At 37.2% G+C, this 12,722-nt stretch overlaps 1 protein-coding gene across 4 annotated transcripts in view; it reads left to right on the top strand.

Annotated features, from left to right (window-relative positions):
• The window catches only part of LOC115627198 (insulin-like growth factor 2 mRNA-binding protein 1), a 52,501-nt gene extending 44,045 nt beyond the window's left edge, over positions 1 to 8,456 (top strand). For 2 of the 4 annotated variants that reach the window (XM_030522812.1, XM_030522813.1), the window contains 5 exons: positions 5,163 to 5,336; positions 5,994 to 6,368; positions 6,460 to 7,168; positions 7,243 to 7,398; positions 7,600 to 8,456. In XM_030522812.1, coding sequence (XP_030378672.1) covers positions 5,163 to 5,336; positions 5,994 to 6,368; positions 6,460 to 7,168; positions 7,243 to 7,398; positions 7,600 to 7,998 — 1,813 coding nt within the window. In that variant the 3' untranslated portion in view covers positions 7,999 to 8,456. The remainder of the gene's footprint in view (positions 1 to 5,162; positions 5,337 to 5,993; positions 6,369 to 6,459; positions 7,169 to 7,242; positions 7,399 to 7,599) is intronic. The other 2 variants (XM_030522814.1, XM_030522815.1) reach the window with 1 other exon arrangement.
• The last annotated feature ends 4,266 nt before the right edge of the window (positions 8,457 to 12,722 follow it).

The following is a 12,722-nucleotide window of genomic DNA, read 5'->3' as shown; positions in this document are numbered from 1 at the left end:
TTGTGTGTATGTGTGTGTAAATGTGCATTCCTATTGGCGTTGCTGCTGTTGTTCTTTCTGTTGCTGCTTCTGCCTCTGCTCTGCTGCAGCTGCAGCAGCCGAAGCAGCAGCATGCGCGGCGACATTGACAAACGAGACAACGCATGCGCGCTGCCCGCAAGCATGCAACAGTTTACAGTTTGGCAGTAATTGTACAAAAAATGCAGCTGAAAAAATGTGCAAACGTAAACAACAACACCCGAGCCGACGCAGCCGGTTGGTTGGCTGGATAGTTCGTTCGTTTGTTCATTCGTTCGTTCGGTCGTTCGTTCGTTTGTTGGTCGTTCTTCATTGAGTCTGTTACTCAAATTCAAAAACACAAGTCAGTCAGTCGTTCAGTTGGCGGGCAACTACAACATTAACAACAACAAAAAGGCAGCCAGGCAGCAGTGGTGGCAAATTTTTCGTTGTCGTTTCGACTTAATTTCTTGGAAAAGCAGCAACCGCCTCGGCAGCAAAAAGGGCGCATAAAATATAAATGCTGGCAACAGAAGACGACAGGGAATGGAATGCGTTCGTTTGTTTGTTTGTTGTATTGCAGTTGGTTTTGTTGCTGTTGTAGGACAATGTGAAACTATTGTACAGTTTTAGAGGGACAGGCATAAATGCGCGGAGTTTTTATTTTATGCTGATTTCACACAACCGATATTTCAACTTAAGAACAACTTTTGATATTATAATAAAATTTTTCACTTACACTTGCCATATAAAGTCAAAATTCGTCAGAAATATGATCAACTCGCTTATAGTTATTCTTTGAATTGTAAGCTCTTATCTGTATATGAAATTATAAACAATGAGTGTTGTTAATAAACAGGCTTAGATTAAATATGAATGAATAAATTTGATTTTCTCCGATAGTCGCACAAATCTGTGGATATACTTACTGAACAATAAAACCATCAACCGAATTTTTGTTGTCCAACATCATTTAAAAATGCTGCAAAAAACCGATCGATGGGTCGCATTTCTTGCACAATATCAGCTGTTTTTCTAATGACTGGTTAACAAAAACCAGCTGATAATTAAGTTCAAGGCGCTCGAACGAGGGCAGCGACTCTTGGCCCTTATTCTACATATGACTTGGACAATGGTGAACTAACTCGAATCGAAATCGGTACCACTATTTCGGTTTATTCATATCCAAAAATAGCACAGAGTAGCGAAACCTCAATTAGCCACCTAAAATATGTTATCGAACCTGATCCTCTATTACTTTAAATCGATAACAATGTTATAGATTTTTGGCTCTGTTTTCTGGATTCTTTATAAAGAAGTCTTTGAAACAAATATATACATTTTGTTTCACCAGCTGAATATATTGCATTATTTTTTATTATTATTATATTGTAATACTAAAAAACTCATCCAAAAGTTGAACATATAATAAGTCTGAACTCATTTGATGCGTTATAAAGAATCTTAACAAGTGTTATCATAGATGGTCCATCGAGGAATTACACCCAAAAGTATATTGTTAATCCATGAACCTAGATAGTATACCTCCGTGGCCTCTTTTGTTGGAACGTATTTGGAGGAACCTCCACACAACATCAACATTCTTTGCAGATCTTTATTTACCTCTCTCCCACTTTCTCGGCTCCATTGTTTTCCGTACACTTATGACACATTGAAGCTTTTCTCTCTTGTACTCGTATGTTGTCCAAAGCTAATTGGTTTTAATTTATTTGGTGAGTTTCGTTTCTGTTGCTTCCTCTCAGTGTTCTTTGTACTCATCCTCTCTATCTCTCTCTCTCTCTCTCTCTCTCTCTCTCTCTCTCTCTCTCTCCATCATATGATGACGCCCACCCCAAATGTGTTTCATTCACGAAATGCTACTGCATTCCTTTGGGGCTTTCAAAAATATCTCAGACGTTCTGAAAATATCCTAATAATAACTTCATAGCCTAATGTGCCAAAAGAGCAAAAAGCCCAACAAAAAAATGCCACATATGTATGTAGTATGTATGTATATATTTTTGATCCCCCTGTGCCTGTGCTTTGCAAATCTTCGACTTCGTTCTTTTTGGTTGGTCTTCTTTTTTTCGCTGACGGAGTGAAATTACTTCCAAGAAAAATAAACACGATATTAAATGTGCAACATTCCTGTCATCGGTCGTCGCCATCGCCATCCGTCCCAGCAAGCCTGCCAGCCAACAGCCAGCCAGCCAGCCAGTCACATTGTACATAAAACGGAAGATGGGAATGAGAATCGAAACGAGACGACGACGCGTGTGGAGCAGAAAAGAAAAGACCAGTCAGACGCTTGGCATTGCCGGAGACTGACTGATGCTCCTATTCCCGTTCGTGAGATGCTCGTGCTCTGCTCTGACTATGTTTTTGTATAGTGTTGTTTTTATTGTTGTTCTCGATCTTGTTGGCGCAAAGTCGAGCGCCAGCAACACCACACCACAGCGCCTCGTCTTCAGACGACGACTCCTCTTTTATAGTTGCTGTTGTTGCCGTTGTTTGTGTTGTATGTTGTTTTCGTTTTGGTCATGGCTATGGCCAATACGTACATATGTATTTATGTATGCCTGCGTGAATGCCGTTATGGCAACAGAGCGAGAATGCATCCCGAACTGGCCGTAAAATATTTGAAGCTCTGAAAATAAATGCTGGTAATACTCGTACATGAACAGTTCTATGTAGAGTTGGCTTCATTAAACAGAAATTCGAAACTCCAGATTTAAATAACTGTGTTAAGAGCTTTGCCAGAGCTTTAAAAATACTCGAAAAATATGAAACTGACATTTAAAGCTCATGTTGCTGATAACATATTCCCAAAATATTGATGTTTAATCAGAAATTAAAATTAAAATTGCTCTCTTCAAAATTTCAAAAACGCTTCTAAAAACTCGACTCCATTTCACTTTTTTGAGAATTTGACTTATCTCGAGATCTTTTTGAAAAAATCTATCTATCTAAAATATCAAATAAAATAGAATATAATTCAATTGTGGATTCTAGTATCCGCTTAAATCATTCTGTGAAGAGGCTTTTCCGTTTTAAAAGCTCAGCACTCCTCAGTCCTAGACATGCTAAAACGAAGAGTGCCTTATTGACACAAATGCTCGATTTACTTTGTTTCCCTCTGAGCCGTTCTGTTTTTGTTTATCTTCCTAGTAGCTACTCTGCTAGACTCTCCCCTACTTAAGGGCTCATTATACAAATATACCACGAATTGTCTAAAATCCGTTTCATCTACTTTGAATAAATATTTATGTAAGGTCTCTTTTGTTTTTGTAATCGCCTCGAATTTGTTTGCTGATAAGATTCGATTTTCAGTTAGTTTCGATTTACAACTAATAGGAACGAAATGAGGCAGAAAGGAAGACGTTTTGTTAGCTACAGACTTAGACTAATATTCAAATAGTGGAGAAAGAAGTAGTATCCTCACGAAGCCAATATAATAAGAACTGAGCTTAATGACAATCCCCAAACACGAGATTGTTGTTCAGGCGTACATATATCGTAGAATACTTATGTAAGTAAGTATTCGAGTTTCTGCTTCTCTTTAGATGCTTTCAAATAATTAAAGAAAATCATAGATAAACCACATCTGATGTAGCCGGCAGCTGCCCAATTATCGCCAGACTGTCGACAGATTCAGAGTCTAAAGTCTAGCTCTAGTATCAGTTTACAATGATGGACACAAACACATCATTGACTAAATCATGTTCACTAAAAAAAAAAAAAGATCGGTACCAAAATACTATATATGTACATGCATATATCTTCATAAACATACATACATATATACAGTCGAAGGCAGTAAGTCGTTATACCCGATAGTTGTTGTACGCGATTTTGCTTTTAAAAAAACCAAACTAAGTAGTCATCGGAATATAAGCGATTTCAACTGTATATATGTAGCTGTGTTTGTTTATTAATATCTTCGGTGTGCCGAAGATCGCGCTTACTTCCTGACTAATTCTTTCTCTTGCTTGCTTCGTACAGATACATGCTACCAATGTATATATATATATGCATATTATATAGAGCTAGCTAGTTAATATGCATATACATACATATAATAAATTTGAATTTATGTCGCACCTTAAACTTAGCTGATTAATATTTAACAATGCTTGTGTTTTGTTTCCCAATGTATTTAGATTCGATCGCCACTTCTTCTAATTCTAAAATCTGTAAATCTCTGTTGACTCTCATTCATAAATAACTTTTGCAATATTATTATTGAATGTATCGCTTTTTATCATAGCTTTAATAAATGCCTGCACCACCACCATCACCTTCTTCACCAAAAAATAAGGAGGGAAATATTTGAAAACCCCTTAACCCAACAACCCCCTATTATGTATGTGTATGTATGTATGTATGTATGTGCTCCAGACACGATCGACTAACACAGCTCATCCTGATCTGATCACAAAGAAAAATAAGGAAAAGAAACGAAAACGTAATCCAACAAAATTTAAAATTGCTCGCCACACCTTTTATTTGTATTTACCTTTATTGTTAATTAAATTTATTTTTTATTTTGAAACATGCGCCCCCAAATTATAGACAAATTTTGCATTTCTCGAGTATGTCTGTATGTATGTACGTATGCCAGCCAGCAAACAAGCAATTTATAGATATATGTATGTATGTATGTATGTATGTATTTTGTTTGGTATTGCCACACACATTTTTTCAAATGCATTGCTTTTTCTCTTTAGCGCCAGTCATTCGCATTCGCATTCGCTCTCTTCTATGCAACACTCTCACGTGTGTTTGTTTGCTCTCTTTCGTCTGCTGCTGTCTGTGTATTATGATATATTCGGCTCAAGTGCGTTCAGCGATCCACACACACCACACCTCCCCCGCCCCTACTCCCAAACCACCACCACCACCCATCACTACTCATGCTCCTCTTCCTCGTATCCTTGCCAATACCTATGTTAGTTGCGCTTCAGAATCTCTTACTGATTTACGTTTTTCTTTTCTCTCTTTCTCTCTCTCTTTTTCTCTCTCACTATAAATTTGAAACAACATTTTTTTTATATCCAATTTCTTTTATATTTTTTGTTCCCCCTCTATGTTTTTTGCTTTATTTTTTTACCTTTTCGTTTGTTTTTTCTTCTTTGTTTGTGTGTTTTACGCTATTTTCTTCACAGTGTTACGACATCAAAAATCTTAATAAGCGGCATACCGCTGCAAACACGTTTCGAAGACATCGAACCACTACTGAAGCCCTATGGCATCGTCAAACAATGTGAGGCTATTTCTAGTAAGGATCAAAATACTCAAACAGTACATATAACATTCGAAAATCCTGAGCAGGCGCAAAGGTATATACCAAAATAAACAAAAAAAAAACTGAAAAACTGAATAAAATAGAAATATCTATATAAATATATATATATATATATATATCTAAAGCTTAACACTAGATCTACGAGTTCGAACAAAAATTTGAATCTTTGCATAATCCTCTCTTGGGGGATCTAATCTAAATAGGTACCGATTTTAAAAAATATAGAACTTTGTAGATCTGGTGCGAAGTATAGGTCTCTAGTTTAAACAATATACTACTACATGCATATAATAATTACAAGTATCGTAATGCTAGCTCTAGTTTTGATGGAGCGATAAACATATACATACATATATCATCCATCCATCCATTAGGTGTGGTTGTGTGGCTGCTAAACTAAACGGGGTGGGTGTGGGGCAGAGGTGGAGGTTGGAGCTACGATCTAGAGGGCGTTTTAATACGTGTGTGTGTGTGTGTGTGTGTGTATGGCTATCTGTGTGTGCCTGCCGCCTGGCCTATATCCAATTGTTTATTATTGCGATTGCTATTGTTTGTTGTCTTGGATAATTATATTTAAATATTAAATAAATAATTGATATTATCTATGCCCTAAGTAATAACGTTTTTTCCCCCCTTCTCTCTCTTTCTCTCGCCCTCTTACTCTCTCGTACTCTCTATGCGGCCATAATAGAGCTGCTGGTGGTCTAAACGGTGTCGAATTTGAGGGTAGCAAGCTGCATGCTGAACAATTGGATAAGAATCAACGTCGCAGTCAACGGAATCAACGTAATCCGTATCCGGGTATGCCGGGACCAGGTCGCCAGGCAGACTTTCCGCTACGCATTCTAGTGCAGAGTGAAATGGTTGGTGCTATCATTGGGCGTCAGGGTAGCACCATTCGCACCATTACACAACAGAGTCGCGCTCGCGTCGATGTGCATCGCAAGGAGAATGTCGGCTCATTGGAGAAGTCCATAACAATTTATGGTAATCCAGAGAATTGTACCAATGCATGCAAACGCATTCTGGAGGTTATGCAACAGGAGGCCCTCTCCACAAATAAGGGGTGAGTCTCTCAAACAATTATCTTCACACATGCTCTCTCATTAACGCATTCCATTTCATTCCATTTTCGCCCCCCCGCCTCCCTATTTTAGTGAAATCTGTCTGAAGATATTGGCGCACAATAATTTGATAGGCCGCATTATTGGAAAGAGTGGCAACACTATAAAGCGCATCATGCAGGATACCGACACGAAAATCACCGTTAGCTCCATAAATGACATCAACAGCTTCAACTTGGAGCGCATCATAACGGTTAAGGGCCAAATTGATAATATGTCGCGCGCAGAGAATCAAATCAGCACCAAATTGCGCCAAAGCTATGAGAACGATCTGCAGGCGATGGCGCCGCAGAGTCTAATGTTCCCCGGTCTGCATCCGATGGCAATGATGTCGACACCGGGCAACGGTATGGTCTTCAATACGAGCATGCCATTCCCCTCGTGCCCCAGCTTTGCTATGTCAAAGACGCCGGCCAGCGTTGTGCCGCCGGTATTCCCGAATGACATGCAGGAGACAACATATCTCTATATACCGAACAATGCTGTGGGCGCCATTATTGGCACAAAGGGCTCACACATTCGCAGCATTATGCGCTTCTCGAATGCATCGCTTAAGATAGCGCCACTGGATGCCGACAAGCCGCTGGACCAACAAACGGAACGCAAGGTAACGATTGTTGGTACACCGGAGGGTCAGTGGAAGGCGCAGTATATGATATTTGAGAAGATGCGCGAGGAGGGTTTCATGTGCGGCACCGATGATGTACGTCTGACGGTTGAACTGCTGGTTGCCAGCTCACAAGTAAGTGCCCACCCCACCCCCCCACTCAATTGCTAATTAATGTCTCCTCTATAACGCACTCTGTTCTGTTCCAGGTCGGTCGCATCATTGGAAAGGGTGGCCAGAATGTGCGTGAGTTGCAGCGTGTCACGGGCAGTGTTATTAAACTGCCAGAGCACGCACTCGCGCCACCTTCGGGCGGTGATGAGGAGACACCTGTGCACATTATTGGACCATTCTACAGCGTACAGGTAAGCCACCACACTATATCTTAACACTTTCGATGAACGCCTCTACATATTGGATGGAACCCCCTATTCTATTGTAACTAATGTTGAATTTCAAGGCCATCGTTAACTTGTGGTCTCTTTCGAGTGCAGTAGTAGCTTCACTATTATATATGCATCTATAAAATGTTTACTAAACTTTTGTTTCTATTTTCAATTCAACAGTCCGCGCAGCGTCGCATACGCGCCATGATGCTCTCCACGAATCCGCCTCCAGTGACCAAAAAACAGAAAGCTGCCAAAGAACAACAACAATTACAACAGCAACAACAACAACAGCAACAGAGCTTAGCCAGCGCTGCTCCGAGTGGGACTCAACAACAGCAGCAGCAACAGCAATCGCCGCCGCAGCAGCAGCAGCAGCAACAGTCGCTGCCGCAGCAATCGCACCATCAATCGTCGTCGGCGTCGTCGTCGGCGCCGCCTGCTCATCATCAGCAGGCGTCGTCGCCAGCGGCTCCGCACCAATTGCAGCAGCAGCAGCCGTCGCCACCGCCTGGCAATGCCGCGGCAACCGCGGCTCAACAGCAACAGCAGCAGCAGCTGGCTAGCTCCCAGCAGTAGAAGGCGACATCAACAACAAGAACATAAATCTAACGACTACAACAACAAAAAGCAGCAACTATAGCAACAGCAACAATTAACAGTCACACTCAAATTCTTCATACAGCAGCAGCAGCAGCAGCAGATAAGCAGTTAATAATTCAAAGCAGATGCTAAATTTGGTAACGAGGAGATAAATGCAAGCAAGCGATCAGCAGCAAGCGCTTTTATCTTCCCTCCATTCCCCCTTCCCCAACAGAATGCAATGTAGCATTCAGTCGCTTCTTCAGTTGGCCAGGCCAGGCAACCCAACGACCCAGAGGCGGTTATCATTCCGACCACAAAGAAGTAAGCAAAGCACAGCACAGAAATGCGAACAGAATACAAGAAAGCAAGACCTGTAAGAGGCTTAATTTTCTGTATAACAGTTTGCAAGGTCGGAACTTCTAAAATGCGATTAAAACGAATTATTTAACAAATGTGCATGCTTAATAAATACTGTTGAAAAAAACAAATAATGAAAAAAGGAAGAAATACCGCACTGTTAGGGCCGTTTGGTGTTGTTTGGTCGACCATCCATCCCCCCTTCCACCAATACAGATACACACACACACACATAAACACGAATCGGGATTCCACAGCTGGGGAATCAACGGAAACAACAACAATTTTGAAACCACTATTATCCACAATTTACGGAACAAGTTGCTAAAACAACAAAAACTATGTTTTTTTTTTTGTTAATGCCTTTAAACTGCGGAATGTTATTTTTGTTAATTACATAAGCATTATACGTATATATATGTATATATATATATATATATATATATATATATATATATATATATATATATATATATACATATATGTATGGCATATATATATGTATATATATATAGATATATATATATATATATATTAAATATAAATACAATCTGTTAAACACTAAAACTCTGTTAACAAGCAGCATCAAAACAACAACAAGAACAGAAACTGAAAAACAAGCAAACAAGAAGAAAAACATTAATCTATTAGTTGTACACAAAACGAGAAAACAGAAATCCGTAGCACACGCGATTTATATACAAACATACTACATACATACATATGTCAGAATAAAAATACTAATTTTTTTTAAAAAACTATTATTATTAATTTAAAAGAAGAAGAAAACCCCAGAAAGTAGGCTTAAAATTAAGTTTAAACGAAATGGCAAGTGTTTTGAATTATTATTTTTATTTTTTTTATATAAATCATAAATCGGAATTCTTGAAAAAAGGGAGAAAAAGTATAACAAAGTCTTAAATTAGAGCGAATTCGCGGCTCTACCTACTATGTCGTACTACTTTTTATTAAAAGATAACAAAAATAATAACAACTTCAAAGCAGGTGTTAACTTAGGCCCACCCTTAAAAGCAAAAACAAAAACGAAAAACAAACCTAAAACTTAAACTAAAAGCAACATATTTTAAATGTCTCTAAACACATATAAATAAGTACATTCAATATGTATGTGAAATTCTTATACATGCATAAAAATATAACACAGCGACAGACAAATTATAAATTGTATAACAGTTCTATCTACACATATATACAAGTTATAAATATAATAACAACAACAACAACAACAACAAATGAAAATTATTAGCTATATACATACGTACATATATCAGCCCAAAACAGAAGTCTAGAATTTGTTTTCGGTACGTCACAATAATACTACGGTAGGAAAGAGAATGCAAAAATCTATTGAAATAGAATTAGGCCAATGGGGAAGAGCTTGTATAACAGTTTTCAGGCCACCCCCTCCCTTCCCCCACATAATGAAATGAAACTAAACAAACACACACACAAAACAAATAATATTATCTATATATATATATATATATACCTATAAACTATGTTGTATAACACTAAACACTAGTAAACAACAACAATACATGTACCACCAAAATGTCGTAAACGAACAACATACATACATGCATGCACGCACACCACCAAAAAACAAATCCAAAAGCCAATACAACACAAAGCAAAGATATAGAGCGAGAGATATATAGAGAGAGAAAGAACAGGTGCGTGCATGTATTTCCTAAATGCCAACAAAAGCAATTTTAGTGTACAGCTGTATAATAGTTTTCGATGCGCGCAAGCTGTTTGTATTAAAAGATAGGACAGAGAGCAGGAGAGAGAGTTGTAATTAGGGATACAACTTGTGTTGAGATCAGAGCGAGCGCGAAAGGAAAGAAAGAAAAGAGAGACAGAGAGAGAGAAAGAGAGCATTGTAATGTGTTTGCCTTGAGAGAAAAAACGGTGCTGAAATGTTAATTTTATAACGTTTAACCATTTATAGAAGTGTTATATGATGGATAGGATGAGTTTATTAAGAAGAAACGAGGAGCATGCTATTTAAAAAAGGAGTACTAGACCTACATACAATACAACATAACATACCTTGTTGCGTCTAATTGTTTCATAGTTTAATTAACAATACTATATTTGTTTGTTTTTTTTTACTATCATTTTTATGTTTTCCTATTATATACAAAACATCCACAACAACAACACCAACAAACAAACACACACACACACCTAATAGTTAGCTTATATAATAATACAGTTCCAATTGCTGCTGATAATAAATACAAGAACAGGCAGAAGAAGCAGAAGACGACGAAGAAGCTGAGTAAATAGAAACCATAAACGTAACTAAAGTAACTGAATCGGAGCAACAAACAATCAAAGACAATAGCCCAATTTTGTTACAAGCATATACATATATATATACATAAATATACATATTAATATAAATATATAACGTAAATTTCTAATTAATTTACTTAAATTTTTTTCTTGTTTTATTGCATAACTTATACAATGCTTACAGTTAGCAATGCCAATACATAATGTTATATAACCTATAATCTAAACATAATTTGTAATTTGTGGACCCATATCCAGAACAGATGCAATTCAAAAGTTAATAAGTCACCACTTTCATTTTATTGTTATTCTTTAGTTCTGTTTTTTGAAAGTCCAATAACAAATGCGCCTTTCGTTTGTATAACACTTGCTTTTAGAAGAAACAAGCAAATTCAACAACAACTGTTATATTTATGTGCAACTCTGCAAGCATTTTAAAGAACTCTTGTTAGACAACAAAAAATCAACATTTCGGCAACACATTTCGCACAAGCAACAAAAACAAAAGCAACAACTAAAACATTAACAACAGCAACCACAAACTTGAGCGGCAAACAAAATTCGAAAAGAATTTAAAAGAAAATAAACAGATAAATACGTTGAAAACAATTGAAAATTTCTCAGCAAGCGTACAAGCTTTAGGGCAGTTTTGCAGTTTGCACAGATTTTCCAAAGCTATATAATTTTTGCGAAAACTATAAGTAACACAAAAACAACAACAACAACAACAAAACAAACAAAAACAAAAAATGAGAAGAGAACTTTTGAAGATTGAAAAGTAATTAAAATACCTCAATGTAAGTGCATTATCTTCTACGACAACAAATGAAAATTATAAAACAAACTATTAAAAAAAGAAACAAACAACTAAGAGAGAATATAAATTTAAAAAAAAAACCAGAACTATAATATGTGAAGTGTGTGAGAGCAAAGCAAAAGCAACAGAAGTTAAATGTAACTTAAAATGTAACTACTAATAATTAAAAACAAAAATTGTTAGGTTGTAAGCACAAATGGGAAGCAGACGAAAATGTCAATAGAAAGAGACGAAAGAGAGAGAGAGAGAGAGATATATATAGTAAAGCAGGACACTGTAAAGGAAACAACTACAACAAACAACAACTATATACAATTACTCTTAACATACTGCAACAAAAAGGCATATCAACAAAAAAGAGCATCAGCTAAAGAGCAGTTTGTGGCGCAATGCGGTCGGGCATCTGCGCCAAATGTATGACCGTTTCAACAACTGTTATACTCGTATAACAGTTGTAATAGCTATTGCTATATACGCTCGCGCGTATAACAGTATGCCCATACACGCATAACGGTATGCCCACCGCCCAGCTGCCACATAACAAGAACAACAGCAACATCAACCAAAAGAGACAACAACAACACAATTGGCCTGAAACAAAAACAAGGAGAAGAACTTTAAGAGACAACAATACAACAACAAGCAACCCAACCAGACAACCAGACAACCAGCCAGCCAGTCATACACACATACAAACATACGAGTACGTACAATACCAAATGACAGACAGACGGACCAATCGACACAAAGCAACTAAAACTTGACAACTATTGAGAGAGAGACAACAGCTATTGGTCTATCGACAATGACAAAGACGATGATGTATTTTCGATCTACATATATATTATATAAAGAGCGTCGTCGTCGAGCTCCAGTTCCAAATTAGAGAGCAGAAGCGATGAATTTTGTGTAGTGTAGGGTATTCTGAAGTGTATATAAAGAATTTTGCTAGGCATAACACTTATATATACAGAGAGTGGTAAGCACACTACATATATATATATATATATATATGTGTATACATAAATATATATCTATATATATATATATATATTTCCTATATATATATATTAAATATATATGTATATGTTGGGAGCGCGTAAGAGGAAAATATTTGTTTTGTTATGATGATTGAAAGTGTGTGTTTTTTTTTTTAAATTAAAATAATATTTTTGTGGCGTCTTAAAGTTTGCGTAGCGCTTAGGAAACAAAAAAATGTCCA

The sequence above is a fragment of the Scaptodrosophila lebanonensis genome, unplaced genomic scaffold (genome assembly GCF_003285725.1).
Source record: "Scaptodrosophila lebanonensis strain 11010-0011.00,11010-0021.00 unplaced genomic scaffold, SlebRS2 tig00000092-arrow-pilon, whole genome shotgun sequence".
In the NCBI taxonomy this organism is placed as follows: domain Eukaryota; kingdom Metazoa; phylum Arthropoda; class Insecta; order Diptera; family Drosophilidae; genus Scaptodrosophila; species Scaptodrosophila lebanonensis.
Note: the sequence above shows the minus strand (reverse complement) of the source record. Positions and strands in the feature narration are given on the sequence as shown.